The sequence below is a fragment of the Sinocyclocheilus anshuiensis genome, unplaced genomic scaffold, assembly GCF_001515605.1.
Source record: "Sinocyclocheilus anshuiensis isolate Anshui unplaced genomic scaffold, SAMN03320099.WGS_v1.1 scaffold628, whole genome shotgun sequence".
Lineage (NCBI taxonomy): Eukaryota > Metazoa > Chordata > Actinopteri > Cypriniformes > Cyprinidae > Sinocyclocheilus > Sinocyclocheilus anshuiensis.
In genome coordinates, this window is record NW_015555750.1 from 1,716,631 (window position 1) to 1,733,586 (window position 16,956).

Consider the following 16,956-nt stretch of genomic DNA (forward strand, 5'->3'; position numbering starts at 1 on the left):
GATGCGATGCGATACGATTCACCCCTATTACGATGCAGTGCGATCCGATTTCGATTCGATTCAACACAATGCAATTCGATGCAATATGCAATGGAGAAAATATGATCACTTTTAATGCCTCGAGGCCTGTTTCATAAAACAAGTTAACCAAATAAGCCAGGCTTATTTCAGTTAGTCTGACTCATTGTCAAATGATTTGGTTCCATTAAGCAAATTTAACATAGGCCTAGATCAAGCTTAGTCACTGTGGCAACTTATGCTGGGAAACTAACCTGGTCTAAAGCAGGCAAACTGTCAGGCTAAGCTCCTCTACTGACCAATAGGAACATAATTATATTACCACTGTCTGATTTTTTTTTTGTACAGTTTCAAACCATGCAGCCTTTCTCTCTGGTTGTATTACAGCTGTACCTTTTATAGTTTGCTCATGGTGGATCGATTTGATCCATGATCGATTAAAGGGGTCATATGATGCTATTTTAAAGATCATTATTTTTGGGACCATCAAGCACTAAGAAGGACTGTGTTCAAATAACACAGAACTACCACAGCAAAACCCAATATTCAGCTTGAAGACCCTGTTTCCACTAAAAAAGACCACAGACAAAGCCACCACCCATTAAAGAGCTGCAGTTGATAAAACTAAAACATGTGACCTGAACATTATCAAACAACTGTTTTGGAGAGAAGAGTAAGAAACTGATTCCCTCCTCCAACATCTCTGAAGCAACTGGCCGATGTAGAAACAGATGTCAATTGCTTTAGTACTCCTTTATCAATACAAGAAAATTCAGCCATTGAATTCTAAAAACTTCAATAATTGTTGTAAATGTACTGTAGCATGAGTAGTTGTAAAACAAAATGCCCTTTGCTGTCCCTGCATACATACATGGTTGAACAACAATGTTTGACTTGGATCATGTTTGACTAATTTTTTAATTAATCATATTAATTGACTCCTGCCATAATTCATGTTTAGCCACAGAATGCGTTTTTAATCTTACTGGTCAATAACAAAAAATTATGTCCCACAAACAAATCAAAATTCTGACCAGGTTGGTTGGAAACACACAAGCTAACCTACCAACTCACATGATACTAAAGCAGTGTTTCTCAGCCCTGGTCCTGGGCGCCCCCCAGCACTGCACATTTTGTGTGTCTCCCTAATCAAACACACCTGATTCAACTCATTAACTCATTAAAAGAAACTCCAGGACCTGAAATGGGTGTCAGATAAGGGAGACATACAAAATGTGCAGTGTTGGGGGGCGCTCAGGACCAGGGTTGAGAAACACTGTACTAAAGCATATGCTGCAGAACAAAAATTATTATTATTATTATCAAGATTGGAGACTTAACCCCTCCAGTAAGAAAGTGTAAGATGCAAATCAGTGTACCTTTGATTACTGCCTGTACTATTGACTTCTGTGGAATGGATTGTGAAGTCCCCTTTCACAGACGTGATGCTTATTCCTTTACTCGTTGTCTTCTGAAAGTCATGTTCATGATATTTTACTTGCAGAATCTTGTGCGTGTGTAAGCTGTTTGTGGGTGGGGTGTGTGCTTCACATAGGAACAGTGTAATGTTCACTTCTGACCACATCCTGAAAACATTTAAATTTTAGTGGCACAGTTTGCACCAAACTCAGGCATTTGTTTCCTTTAACCTGAGATTTAATAGTATCGTTTTTAATCAATTTTGCATAATTAATGAACTGATAATTAATTAATTAATATATAGCTATAATAAAACTATGGAGCCAGATCAGCCTCAAAAATAATACATTTGCAAAACAAAATTCATAAATGCACAGCACAATTTACATTTACAAAATCCGATTCGTAAATTCAAAACACAATTCATAAATACACAAGTAAAAGCATAAATATTTCCCCAAATGCTCACACAAATGCATCTTACCTAAATCAATTTAAAATGTTTACACAAATATGTATATATACGTTTCTTGAATTAATTTCCATCACCCATTTATGAATGATGTTACATGTATTTATGGATCGTTGAATCTGCATTTGCAAATCGTCACATGTGCGTGGCCGCACACAAATTCAAAGCAGTCCACGCACATGTGATGATTTGCAAATGCAGATTCAACGATCCATAAATACATGTAACATCATTCATAAATGGGTGATGGAAATTAATTCAAGAACTTGATATATACATATTTGTGTAAACATTTTACATTTATTTAGGTAAGATGCATTTGTGTGAGCATTTGGGGAAATATTTATGCTTTTACTTCTTTGTTTATGAATTGTGTTTTGAATTTACGAATCGGATTTTGTAAATGTAAATTGTGCTGTGCATTTATGAATTTTGTTTTGTAAATGTATTATTTTTGAGGCCGATCTGGCTCCATATAAAACTGACATAAAAATGATTAATCTTTGTGTATGCATTTAAATATTTTTCAGTGAGTAAGCCATTTTGAGTGATCACCTGTGCTTTTTTCATTACATAATATTAAGCCACTCTTAAGTAGAGCCTTTCTCTCTCTCTCTCTCTCTCTCTCTCTCTCTCTCTCTTGTGCCCTGCTCATGTGAATGAGAAGGTGTTTTACCACTAGGTGGCACCCAAAGACCTGTGCTGCTCTTTCTGCCTGTTAACCCCCTTAGATTTTCTCATGGTATGATGTGTGTGTATGTATAAAAGTATGTGTATATATGTATATGTATAGATTAGGGTGTGACACCATGACTTTCCAATATTGAACTTTTTCACAATATTCTAATTTTCTGAGACACTGAATTTTGGGTTTTCATTATCTGTAAGCCATAATCATCAAAATTTCAAGAAATAAAGGCTTGAAATATTTCACTCTATGTGTAATGAATCTATATAATATATGGGTTTCACTTTCTGAAATGAGTGACAAAAAATATTGACCTTTTTCATGATATTCTAATTTTTTGAGATGTACCTGTATATATGACAATTGTATCAGTTGAATTGCTGTTACAGTCCTTGTATAAGTTTAATAGGTTTCTACTATATTTACACAGTGGATGCAGTTCATTACAAATGATCCCAGCTATGATTACAGTACATAGAATATGTGTTTGCACTTAGAAAAGGACAGAAAGAAACTAGCATGTATTCGTGTGAGCAATTTAGAGCCCACTGATCATAAACACATGTACTCTTGAAACACAACAGAACATAATTAAATTACATGCTTTACTTTTTTAAAATTACATTTTATTTGCTATACTATGTATAGAAGCAATGCAAACACAGCTACAACACCGTAGGTTAAATGGATTATTGTTAACTGACACTTTACAATAAGGTTCAATTTGTAAACATTAGTTGATGCCTTAGATGTCATGAACTAACAGTAAACAATTATTTTACTGCATTCATTAATATTGGTTAATGTTAGTTTTTTAAATATAGTAATACATTTTGTAACATTTCAAGCTGTATAAATTAAAATGAGTTCATATGTAATAAGCATGAAATAACAATGAACAATAATACTTATAAACTAATTTTTAATGTTTTTAAATTATTTAATTAACCTAGATTAATAAAAATGTTGTTTTTTGTTAGTTCATGATGCACTAAATAATGTTGAAGGGCATGTTAACTATTTTTGTATGGTCATTTTTTTAAATGAAATGAAACTTTTATTTAAAAAGGTAGTGTTTCTGATGAATATCGAAAATAAATGCACAGATATACTCTGCTCTGTTCACAGCACAGTATTAGATTTTCTTTAACTTTGCTGTGCACATGTAAATATTCACATTCTTGCATAATAAAAAAATATTTGCTGTACATTTAGACATGGCTTATATGTTTTCAAAACATTTATAGCACCACTTTATCTGTTGTTTTTGATAGTTTGACATCCTGAGCCTTTGTCATAGGCACAACAGCATTGACATTTGGCAGCTCTTGTGGAGTGTCAATAGAACTGATCAGTCCTTTGGCATTTTGCTGACAGAAGCTATTACAGATGATCTTTAGCATCACTTTGCGAATAGAACTACAGAACAAAAAGTACATGACTGGATCCAGACAGCTATTAAAGGCAGACAGTAGCAGAACTACTTCATTGGTTTTATCCAACACACTTATCCACTCGCAAGAGGTGTCTTTTGCTATCTGTGACATGATATAGAAAATCCTTACAGAGTGGTAGGGCACAAAACATATAGTGAAGAGGAAAAGCACAAAGAAGGACTTCCATGCTGTTTTGTTGTACTTGGCAGCATTTGGGAAATCCGGTTTCTTTTTGGAGGTTGTTAGGAGGTTCATTCCGATCCTTCCGTAGGAGATTACCAACGCACCGTAGACCAGCCAAAACATACCCACGATGGCAAAGTTGAAATAGGCTTTCCATTTGGATTCATGCAGTGTTTTGTATTGGAAGCACTGTTGGGATTCACCATGCTCTGCATTCAGGACAATGAGGCAAATTCCACAAACAAATGCCACAGCCCAGATGACACCGCAGAGAAGCACACTCCATCGGCTATGCAGGAACACCCGCCTACAAGATGACCTCTGGAGCTTCAGATAACGATCTACACTAATGAAGCCCAGTAAGACTATACTAATGTACATGTTAATGTAAAAGATAATGCCCACCATCCTGCACAGTAATGGCGGCAGCACCCACCGGTCATTGTTGGAATGGTACACCACTCGGAAAGGCAGGCAGATCACGAGGAGCAAGTCAGCCAGAGCCAGGTTAATGAGGAATATGCGAACTGAGTTTTTCTTCGGATGTACTCGCAGAAACACCCAGAGAGCCAGCAGGTTCCCAGACAACCCGAACACGAAGAAGAGTGCATAGAAAATAGCCAGTGGGACCTGCAAGTTGGTGTTGTCCATCTGGCAGTTTGACTGGGGAATTTTCGACATGGTGGTCGGCGATGCGATGGGGAAAAATTGAGGATTGTTTTTTGTCATTGCATGTGTATATATCAGACCTTAGAAAAAAAAACAGCAGATGGCATTATAGTACTTACAAAAGACATCAAGTTTTAATGCCATGAAATGCAACAGGATGCACACTATAGGTAATTGGAGAGTAACTTACCTTGTGAATTTAGTCCATCAGAGAACTTCTCTGTTGTGTTTCCTTTTGAATGTCTCTGTCTAATCTCAATTCAGATCTCTCTTTGCAAGCTTCCTTTTTTAGTTCCTCTAAACTCTTGCGTACCTCAAAGCACAGCTGTGCACCAGTTAGCATTAAAACAAAGTGTGCAGGCACTTTTAAAGGGGGGAGAGCATCTCAAACCACATTTCAACTCCTCCTTACATGACGTGATCACCGAAACAGATAGATGAGGGCTGTTGAACAATTAAAACAATCATTTTATATAAATATTTAATCATGATTATATTATCTTATTTTAAAAATGTTTTACTCATGGGTGATACTCCACTTGTTGAGCTTTGATAATTGCACATCAGTCATATTATTTCATTAAATGGTGTAATGATGTTGGACACACACACACACACACACATACATATATATATGTATAGAAGTTTCATTTTCCTTGACTTCTAATTTCAATTCCAGTGTGGTCTGTGCAGCAGAGTAACATGTCTTTTTTGTTTTTCAGCCTCATTGTGTGTTGCTGGCATCAAAGGAGAATTCTGCTCCGGTGAAACTTGGTGGCTTTGGTGTGGCTATACAGCTGGGAGAGTCCGGATTAGTAGCTGGAGGTACTTGGAAAAATTCTGTTATAGGTTAAACTTGTAACACATGGACATTTCCTGTGTACCTGCACTGCATGCTAAGGGCTTTAGTGCATGCATACAGAAACTTCTAGGCAACAAGATTCATATGTAGTAAAAGCATGTTATTGAAGCACAAACTTTATAGGAAATAACTTATTTTAATTTATTTTGGCTTGAAGAACTGAAACTCTTCAGAGTAAGGTTTCATTTGTATCACAAAGACTAATCATGGATTCAGTTCCTTATTTTATGTGTAGGACATAACTCTCACTCAGTATCACTTCATAAATTGAGTCATGAATTTTGAATCATTCAGGCAATTACTTTGTTCTGATTAATGAGCTCTCTTGTGCTTAATTGTTCAAACCTTGTATCAGCGACAACTCTTTTGTATGTATTTGAATGGATGCTCACATGTCACATGTCGTCTGTGCTGCAGGCCGGGTGGGCACTCCACACTTCATGGCCCCTGAGGTGGTGAAAAGAGAACCCTATGGGAAACCTGTGGATGTTTGGGGCTGCGGAGTCATCCTGTTCATCCTCCTGAGTGGCTGCCTGCCCTTCTATGGCACCAAAGAGCGCCTGTTTGAAGCAGTCATAAAAGGAAAATATAAGGTAGAAGTTTAATAGCAAAGTCTGTTAAGATTAAATAAAGACATGCTGGGAATATCCTCAAGGCCTTCAAAAATTGGCTGAAGTGAGGTGAAAGCGGCAACATATACTGATTTGTTTAAGGTCTGAGGCAAGACAGCTACTTAATACATATACATCACTTCCAATGGTTCAGCATTTGGTCCATCCCTATCTCATCAGTGCATTGGAGCCAGTGTCCTATATGGCTCCTTTTCATTTGTCTAAACTGAATAAAGACATTTTAGGGCTTGAAAAATTGGCTGCACACTGACCTGATCTCAAATCAGGAACTACTAACATCAGATTATATTCTCACCACATAAACTATTCAAAACAACTTCAGATAGTTCCAGTTCTCTAATTTGGTCAGAGAATGATAGCTAAGATTGTTGATGGTCTTTTTTTTGGTTGAATTTTTGGGTGATTTTTTTCCATTAAAATAAATACTATAAGTGAATTAAGTTCGACCTAAATATTTTTGTCCTTAGTCAGCTTTCCACACAATTTGAAGTGGATGGTGATTTTAAACGTAGCATAAAAGTGGACCGTACTAGACCCCAACATTCAAAATCTTCTGAAGCCATTTGTTGATTTTTTTGTGAAGAACAAACTAAAATTTAAGTCATTAATACTAAGTGTCATCATTGTCAATGGAAACATTGGCAGGTTCTGAGCTATCAGAGGATCTGGGTTTGTCCATTTATGATGCATTTGCTGTGCAGATGAATCCTCGGCAGTGGGGCCAAATCTCAGAGAGTGCCAGAGACCTGGTGCGCCGTATGCTGATGCTGGACCCTGCAGAGAGGATCACAGTATATGAAGCTCTCAACCACCCCTGGCTCAAGGTATCAACAGCATTCAGGAAACATCTGCTTATCTGATCTTACTGATGTTTTGTTCATGTATTAATCTGATTGCTAAATAAAATTATTACAAATATTTAATTGTGAAGCAAAAATTATGTAAATAATGTTTTATTATTATTATTATTGAAACAGTCATACTGTTTCATACATTTTTTCCCAGCTTTGAGGATTTTATGGACTTGGGATGTAATTCCTTAATGAGATGAGTAAGCACCATTTGAAGTGTGCATTTCATTTTAGGAGAGAGACCGCTATGCCTACAAGATCCACCTTCCTGAGACAGTCGAGCAGCTGAGGAAGTTCAATGCCAGGAGGAAACTAAAAGTGAGGCATCAGCACTTTACAGTCTCTGCATATTGCTTTAGCAGCTGCTCCCGTGCACGATTCACATGAATGTTCTGCCGTGTAAACTAAAGACCACAAATAAAAAATTAGGGCAGCCACAGGAAATTAAAGCACATGAGTTGATCAATATCTATGGTTTGACAGGGTGCAGTGCTTGCCGCAGTCTCCAGTCACAAGTTCAACTCTTTCTATGGCGACCCACCTGAAGAACTGCCTGACTTCTCTGAGGACCCTACTTCATCAGGTACTACAACGACCAGCAGAGATCAGATGCCACCCACTCTGTCTTCCTGGAGAGATGCTTTTTTGAGATTTGTAGTCTCTTATGACAGTGTTTTGGCTACTTTGATGTTATCTTTCTGACAGAGAAAAAGATTAAGCTTGTTAGTAGCATGCTTAAACAAGCATAACAGTCAGTATAGCCCACAATTTAGGGATTCAAAAAAAAAACTGGTCTCAATAACTCATCTCGCTGCAGGCTATGAAATAGACAAAAAAAATCACATACAATTGCACTGAGAGAGAAACATGAGCAGGAGGGTGAGAATATCATTAAAATTTAGGGTGGGCACTTTTGACTTGAAGCAGTGAGAAAATGCCCTAGGAACTGCTTAGCAATAGCCTGACAACTACCCTGTCATCATGCTGGGGAGCTCTGCATAGGCAATCACCATTCAATTTTTTTGTCTTCTTTAAATAGACCTTACAGTGTACATTTAACATACTCTCAAACAAACCACCAATGGTTTGGTTTAGAATCTGGTTCATGTTTCCTGTTTATTTCTCATATCATCTGTGGTAACGGTCCTTTTTTCCACAACACTTAACACAGGATTTAATGAGTCACAATTTTTAATAAAAAGTTTCCCTAGTATATCCTTTAAGATATACACTTTCATAAAAAAGGTACAAAGCTGTCACTGGGGTGGTACCCAAAAGCTAAAAGATACATCTTTGTACCTTATTTACCCCTAACTGCTACATATTAGTACCTTACAGTGCCATATGACAGGGTACCACCCCAGTGACAGTTTTGTACCTGTTTTTGATAGTGTACTTGGAATATCATTTGAATGTTCATTTGTGAGTAGTTCTACACAAACTGATTGTTTTAAGTGTGGGTGAATCATATCTCTATTCACATCACAATCAACTCTGTTTTGTTAAATTATGTTTGTTGCTTGTTTCTTTGCTGGCCACCCTGCAGGACTACTAGCAGAGGAAAGTAGGTGTCACCGTCTGTCCCCTTACAGACTTAAGTGTTTGCCTGCTTCTTTCAAATCAAGTTAATGCTTTTCCTGGGTATTTAAAGGTCACGGTGTGTGGTCAATTGTGTTTGTGTGTACATGTAAAGGGGCTGTGTCACAAGTGCTAGACCCCATAAAATTCTTCCTTCATTAAAGGGGTCATGAACTGCCTTTTTATTATTTTGTACTATTCTCTGAGGTCCCCTTATAATGTTATCAAGATTTTTAAATCAAAAAACATAATTTAGAAGTAAAAAGCTATTTTCTGTCCTGTTTTTTAATCCCCCCCTCATCAAAACGCTCTGTTTGAATTGGCGTGGCGGATTGTACTGTAGACTCGGAAGTAAACACCCACTGCTATGATTGGCTAACAGTTGTGTATGTTTGACAGCCTACATCCTTCACAGATGGACGCTGCTGTGATTTAGGTTAAAACCACATAAATACTCAGAACATATCAAAGGATCTGTTTAACAGACAAAGCAATAGTGATCACGTAATAAAAACTCACACTCACAAGTTACTTGTGTGTTGCGACATTACTGTCGGATCCAGCATTGTCTTTTAGTTTCAATATTTTTGAAAATCAAATTGTGCCTTGTTTGTAAACGAATCTGCGGTAAAATGAAGCGAACAAGGGACCAAGTTCTTACTGATGTGGTCTGGATCTTCATTGAAAATAAAGCTTATCCACTCTTTCCTAACGTTGGGATCAGAAGGAAGGCAATGCAAAGACTGTGTTTTTGCACAACTTGACACTGCACCGCGTCTTGTCTTCAGAGTCATCTTTATTGTTTGGTTTCTGCGTAGACCTGCGTTTGCCTCTATTTCTAACTATTTACACTACATGCACGAATTGGTGGGCGGGGCTAAACAGGCACTTCAGACTCTTCTGCGGAGGCGGTGTTTAGCCACACTATTACATCATAAAGTGGCACAATCCACAACCTGTCGTTTTGGCAGATTGGCTTCGATATAAGCAGTTTTAGACTAACAAGAAGGTTTTGAGTTGTTTTTATAGTACAATGACCTCTTATATGTCAAAAGATTTTGATTTCTCAGTTCATTACCCCTTTAAACCACATAATCTGATGTGTTAAGATGCTGTTAAATCTTGCTTTGATCTTTTCAGAAGAAAATGTCACATTAGGATTTTTTTTCTTCTTTATTTTTTGCTTTTGATAAATCGGCAACAACCTAGTCTTAGCCTTGGACCATTCACAGACCTTCTGATGCATATTGCACACAAAAATGGCAAGAGTTCACTGAAACTGCTGTTCCAATCTGATTAACTGGCTTTTACACAATTTTTGGGGATATCAGTTTGTACAGGTTTCTAGATTAGCTAGATTTAAAAGAGTTGACATATTAATTTTTTTAACATTTATATTACCTTTGCCTTAATGTAATGCTCAAAGTAATATTTAAGTTAATATTTGAAAACATTACATTTAATAAAAAACATGAACGTTTAATAACACTGTTAAATGCAAATCTCAAACTGATTATTCATTTATCATACTGTACATTATAATGTTGTGAAGCCTGAATTCACTCATCATCATTCATACATCATTTCACATTTTATAAACTATTAGCCATAATTTTGGCCATGCAATGACCAGTCTATGCAGGTTGGATTTGGTTTCTTGGCCTTTAGGAGCGATTTGTGTTTTGGTTTTAGGACAACTTTGATGAAAGGTTTTGATCTACTTCAAATGTTCACTAATGTACTTGAAATAATTAACCATAACTAACTTTAAGTTTTTTTTCTGAGTACCACAGCTGATCATTAAAAAATGTCAGTAGACCAATTTCAGAATTTTCAGTGTCGTCTTTTTTGTTTATTTCAGAGCTCAATAGACTTTCATTCATTGTTCTTTGTTCATTCATTGCATCTTTCAATGCATGTCGCATGAGTCTTTCTGTATTATGGCGTTAAGCGTTTTTTGTCTGTGTGAATAAGTGCAGCTGTGGATTCTCCCCACTTTCTCTATGTTTGTGTGTGTGTGTAGCTGTGTACCAAGGCCTCTATAGAAAGGCGTACAGCTTGGTACAATCCAGTGTGGATGATAGGGCCTGTCTCCATAGCCACAGGCCAGAGGAAAGCACAGAGGAGAGCACGCCCCTTATGCCAGTGCTCTGTGGGTAAGATTATCAACAGGAGGCTGTGAATGCACGTCGTCCCATTGAGAACTCAACTCCTATCCTGAATAGGGAGGGAAACAATAGCACCTATTGTCAGCCTAGATGCATTTTCACTGTTGCGGCTCCAGCAGTATCCGTCTATCAGAAGAGCAGCTCCAGACTTTGCCATCCTCTCCATTCAAGCTCTGTGTGTAACTCTACCTTCATGAAACAGGACAGAGGGGTTGAGATCCTATCGGGACCAACTTTGTCTGGAGTTTAACTTTGGTTTTGGTTGGTTTTTCTTTGGATGTGGTGAGTAACCTTGGGTATTATTTTCTTAGACAAACACGTTCTTTAGAAAGCATATTCCTTGTTGCTGGAGGTGTAGCAATTTTTCGCTTCATGTTACCCTGAAATTTCTGTTCTGTTTTTGTCATGTTGTGAAATGCAGATTAATATATGTAAAGAACTGATACCCTGTGCACAGCACTCACAAATAGTGCACCATGCATGTTTTATAGATGTGTGAACATGGTATTTTTCTTGTGACGTGGTCTGTCTTCTCAAGAACCACATATTAAAGGATGTGGTTTGCAGGATCATTTATATTCAAATAAATCACAACACGCTACAGCTGACTGACGTCCAGAAGAATGCACCTGCAGAACACTGGAAAACATCTGTTAATAAGTTGATTAAAACTGTTGAGAACTGTATTCCTCATCTCTGAATGAAAATGTATTTAATTATGCATCCCTTTTAATGATTAACATTTTGCAGGAGAAACTATAACCTAGCTGTTCAGTTGTGATGTCAGTTTATTGGCTCTAAACAAAAGGAACACTGTTAGTGTATTGTTAATGTTTGTGGATGAGAAAAGGTTCACATCTTATTGATTCTCCTTTACTCAAGAAGCAGAACATATTACCCAACATATTGGCTTGTTATTAAACATTGATTATAATAATGTTTAGTTTTGTTTTGAGCAATGATGAATTTCTAAGGATCCTGATGTGTCTTTGCATGCTGCAGTGTTTTAATAGAGCAAAGAAATCTTGTGATTGTTCATTTATCTATTCTCCCTTTTTCAGCTGTACGACAAGATAAACACTAAGTCTTCACCACAAATCAGGAATCCTGCAAGTGACGCAGTTCAGAGAGCCAAAGAGGTGAGTGCAGGCTACAGTTACAGAAAGATGCCTTTGTAGCTATAAAATTATGAGGGCCAAAGAAGTTCCTAGCACAAGTTTAATTGAACTTCATTGTAGTGTTCGACTTAATCACTGATTAAAAAAATAACCTCTACCAGGAATACTTGTTTTTCTACTGCTCTCTTCAGAAAAAAAATGTAATGTAATTTCTCTTTTAAATATCTTCAAAATGAAAGTGTTAATGTGACTCAAAACTGAATGGAACAATGTTTAGATGGTTTGTCTTTCTTATATCTTGGATGTGTTCATTCAGAAATGACCTTTTAAATACTTAAATATGATGAATAGAATGTTTGGTGTATGTTGTCATTTTAACAACTACTCTGTCTAGTCTGTGTTTGCATTTTAATACAGCTTATCAGGATGTTCAGAAAAGACTCACTGCATGACATACTCACTCCTTTGCTTTTCTAGAAACAGAATTTCCTCACTGCATTTTTCTGTCTTGGTTTTTCACTTCTGCTCTGTGACTGTAGTTTAGCACGCACAATTTTTTTTTTTAAGAATTAGTCATCTATAAAACAGGAAGTGCACTAAATTTTCATATCTGAAAGCTAATTACATGCAACAACAACACATGGTATGTTTTGCTTTGTATGTAAATTTTGTTAACCAAAAAGTATTTTACAGATCAGCAAATCAGTTATAGTGATTTTACTTTGAGGTATTTATTTATGGTCATTAGTTTGTCTTTCTTTTTTTTTTTACTCAGTACTGTCTCTGTTCATATGTTTGTTTGTTTTTTAGAAAGCAGACGTTCATGTGATTTTATATAGTTTAACAGAAAGCCTCAAACAGAGGTCTGTTTTGTACTCAATGCCTCTTAAGAATTTTAAGCTCAGTGTATGATTTATGTGACATTTACAGATCCCTAGTGGTCTACGGCTTGTGTGAACACATGCCTGTTTTCTTCCTGGTGAATTAGAATGCATTTCAACCAGCTGCAGTTAGAAAGCCGCATTAACAAGTGAATGTGTTTGTTTGCTTTTATCTACTGAGTAAATTAGAAAAAATGTAGAATAACATAATGACTGCGTGGTGTTGGACAAAGCAGCTCTTTTATCACCTTTCATACGTGTGGAAGAATATCATTGAGAGCACAGACTGACACGACACTTCTCAAGTTACATGAAAGTAAATTTTTGAGTGAAAATGCATTTAGTTTGGTGAGCTTATCGGTCTGTTTGTTTGATGCGTGACTGTCTGTGTGCTTGCCTCAATGTTGGCTTAAGTATTTTACTCTCTCTCTCTCTCTCTCTCTCTCTCTCTCCCTCTCTCTCTCTCCCTCTCTCCTTTGCACAGAGACCAGTTCAAATTCTCACTAATAACACAAATAGACAGTTAATAGTTATGCTAATGGTTCTGTTTTGTCTTTAACAATAAATGAAAATATAGGCACAAACTACCCATTAATCCCAATTTCCAGTAACTTTACAAGCATTTTAAAAAATTCCTTGCTGGCTCTAAAGACTTAAAAGACATTGATCTAGCATTTCTCATAAACAACTGATGTAGCAATCTATTTTATAAATGTATGTTACTGATCTAATTAAATTTTTTTATTTGACCACATAATTTTTAATATAAAAAACTCAAACTTCTGGTGAAACAACAACATGTTCTCTGGATACACATGTCAAACTTCTCCTTTTAGTCTGTGTAAAACCCGCACCTCCTCAATCTGCAAGCTTGCATTCAGTTTTGAATGCAACCAAGACTACTTTCATTCCATCACGACTTGAAAAGCGATATTAAACTGCAGTTTCAAGAAGGGATTAATCCTCCACAAGTCATAGTACATTTTTTCTTGAAGCTGTTGTTTCACATTTACTTAAAGTTAGTAAATCAAAACTGATAATGACTTATTTTATAGCAGTTGCGTCAACAGAAGCATTCTGAGTATTTTGAATATATGTCAACAAACCCTAACTTGGTGCTTCAGATAAGCTTGATCAAACAAATGTGCTAAGTTCCCATAAAGAGGTGAAAGTAATATAATTTTGAATAGTTCAAACCATCTGCATACTCTAAGATAAAAATAGTAAGATTCAAACTAGTCTTGATGGTTGCTTCTGGTCTCAAATTCCTTCAGTGGTCCTCTTGGTCCTGACCCCTCTAAAACAAGTATGTCTCAGTCACAAGTCACACAACCTATAAAGCTCAATCCATTTCCTTTAGTATTGCACATCAAAAATGTACTCAGGCCTGCTGGTGATTAAAGAGCTGCGCTCTCAAATAACCCTCCTTGGCCTCTTGCTTGTGATCACTGGAAATGGTGAAATGCTTAAGGATTATCCTCTTTGTATTGCTTAGAGCCAGCGGGGCGGAAACTAACCCATCACCTCTCACTGTTTTCCCAGAGAGACTGAAACTTGCGGCATAGTGCCTAACTCTAAAAATTCAGCCTTCGACTCTGCTGCTTCTTACACAGACTATATGTATCAAATGTTATAAAACTTTCCTGTGTGTGTCTCTCATGCTAAGACCTCCGCCGAAGATGGGTCGAGCACGGCTTTGAAACATCTGGAATATGTAAGCTGCAGACATTTTATGTCCACTTATTTTTTTACCACTTTTGTAGAACATGTGGAAATTTCTAGGATTCTTGTAAATGTCTGAGCTTTACATTTAGTGATGTTGACTGGCAGTGAGGGGCTGCCAGGTGGGTTTGACCATTGATTAGAGCTCATTAGAGATGATTAGTGTGGTTCAAAAGACATCCAGGATCCGGCGCTCAGCAGCATTCAGCGGGGAGTTGTGACATATCCGCAGTACTGTGCCAAATCGCCCCCTCCCACCTGACCCGTCCCACCCCGCCAATGGAAGGGCCAAATGAGCCCAGACAGCAGTGCTGATTGGTCACATGGGGTCTAAGGGTCATGCCAGAAATGTTTGCATGTGTGTGTCTCTTCTGATATATGATGTGTGGGGTCTCAGCAGTCCAGCTCAAAGTCGTGTTGCAGTGTACGAGATGAAAAAGCAACATCTTCACTTACTTCAAGAATTAAATAGCGTGGAGATGACAGCCTGAGGAAAAGCCTGATGACTCTGTCTGTCTGTAGGTACTGGAGGAGATTTCATGCTACCCGGAGAATGCAGACGCTAAAGAACTGAGACGGATTCTAACCCAGCCCCATTTCATGGTGAGTCACAGCAGCACAGTGCTAGTTCTGTTGTTAATCTCTTTACAGTACACCTTAAAGTCAACATGAAGTCTAAATGAACCCTATTTACTTTTTTAATGCAGTTCCTGGTCTTGTTATGAATAATTAATTTGTGCATGTTATTCCTTGTAATATTTAATCAAAATGTTATACCTTGTTTTTCCACTGAAACATCTTTTTTTTATGCTGGCGTCACTTGTGTTGGCTATTTGATAAAATAGTAGCCAATAGCCAAATATCTGTTTAGTCATTGTTTTAATTTGGCTCTGGTTACATTGAGGTATGAATTGCCCACTTTTCACCGTCTAATGGATTCCCACCCTAACTTTTTGTATACTGTTGGAAATACACCAACAATCAAAGTGTTTTTTTTTTTTTATTAATAATTTCATTCAGCAACAACATAATAAAGTGACTAAAAATGACAGTAATGACATTTCAAAAAAATAAATGCTGTTCTTTTAAACTTTATATTCATCAAAGCATCCTGAAAAAAAAAAATTGTATCATGGTTTTCCACAAAAGTATTAAGCAGCACAACTGTTACAGAAGTAACTTTAGGAATCTCAAAGTGATCCTCATTATCATTGTAGTGTCCGACTGCACTGCTAACATCATGAAGTGCTGTGAAACAACAAAAGTGGAGTCTTCAAGCTTGATAAAATTTCTGTCAGCAAAACTATCTTTGAGAGCTTAATTAGAGCACTTGTACTTATTTATGAGGCTTTATGTGTTGGATCTATTTATTCCGGACGTTGTCAGCGGTCTTGATGTTTCACCATCTCAGACTTTGCATTGTTTTTCTGTAATCCTCTTCTGTAATCAATGAGGTGTTTGTTAGTCATCTGTGTTCAGAGCATTATTTCTGTGTTTTTATCAGTGGGACAGACAACCTCATGACAGATGAAGCAGAGAGTTTGCCCTTCGCTCTAAACTGACTGTTTATCAATAAGGTTCATCTAGAGGCTTAGTTGATTAAAGGTTCCACACTTTTTTTGGTGTCTAATTTTATTTTCAGGGGTTGTATAATGAGGAATAAAATCCTTGATCTTTCAAATAAAACAGAAAACATGTTCTAACTTTCATAATTGAAACAACCTTTTGTCTAAAAAGACCATTTATTGATACTTTAATATGACATAATTGTACAGGTTTACCTTTCAGTCAGAGGTGATAGTGAGGGTGAGAATCGTTCGTAAGATTAAAAGTAGAAAAACAGGAAAATCTGATTCTGTGTGGGAGTCAAATAATGTTGCATGGAACTGAGTGAAATTAATTAAAATTGTCTCTGGCATGATCCAGACTGCAAGGGACTTATTTGGGGGCTTTTTACATCATTTTTACTTCCACTTGAACTGGGGATTTACTACAGAACTGAGAAAAATAAAGAGGGAAGGGGTTAAAAAGGAGCTCATGCATGAGAAAACGAGACTGGGGTGATGTCAGCCTCACTAACTCTGAATGTCAGGTCAAGAGTGGGGGGATATGGGGCAGAAAAGAAAAAAAGCACATGAGAGGAGGGAGGTACCAGCAGGTACTAGCTGTTGAATTCCAGCATGACATTGCCCTTGATGCTTTTCTCACACTCTCATAATTGCACACAAGATAGTAGGATGAGATGAGCTGGTGAGAAAA

At 37.0% G+C, this 16,956-nt stretch overlaps 2 protein-coding genes across 2 annotated transcripts in view; one reads left to right on the forward strand and one right to left on the reverse strand.

The window, feature by feature from the left end:
- Window positions 1-16,956, forward strand: part of caska (calcium/calmodulin-dependent serine protein kinase a) — a 192,644-nt gene that overhangs the window by 142,857 nt on the left and 32,831 nt on the right. Inside the window, exons 6-15 of the mRNA XM_016467349.1 lie at window positions 5,608-5,710; window positions 6,165-6,340; window positions 7,081-7,203; window positions 7,465-7,548; window positions 7,714-7,813; window positions 8,777-8,794; window positions 8,924-8,941; window positions 11,194-11,258; window positions 12,038-12,115; window positions 15,220-15,300. Coding sequence (XP_016322835.1) covers window positions 5,608-5,710; window positions 6,165-6,340; window positions 7,081-7,203; window positions 7,465-7,548; window positions 7,714-7,813; window positions 8,777-8,794; window positions 8,924-8,941; window positions 11,194-11,258; window positions 12,038-12,115; window positions 15,220-15,300 — 846 coding nt within the window. The remainder of the gene's footprint in view (window positions 1-5,607; window positions 5,711-6,164; window positions 6,341-7,080; window positions 7,204-7,464; window positions 7,549-7,713; window positions 7,814-8,776; window positions 8,795-8,923; window positions 8,942-11,193; window positions 11,259-12,037; window positions 12,116-15,219; window positions 15,301-16,956) is intronic.
- gpr34b (G protein-coupled receptor 34b) lies at window positions 3,610-5,169 on the reverse strand. The gene is made up of 2 exons (XM_016467373.1): window positions 5,076-5,169; window positions 3,610-4,965 (listed from the first exon to the last, which is right to left on the reverse strand). Exon 2 carries the CDS (start codon window positions 4,943-4,945, stop codon window positions 3,839-3,841), a length of 1,107 nt encoding a protein of 368 aa, XP_016322859.1. The 5' UTR covers window positions 4,946-4,965; window positions 5,076-5,169; the 3' UTR covers window positions 3,610-3,838.

Bases quoted from the DNA above. Each gene is read 5' to 3' on its own strand.
- gpr34b (XM_016467373.1), bottom strand. From the start codon at position 4,945: ATGACAAAAAACAATCCTCAATTTTTCCCCATCGCATCGCCGACCACC.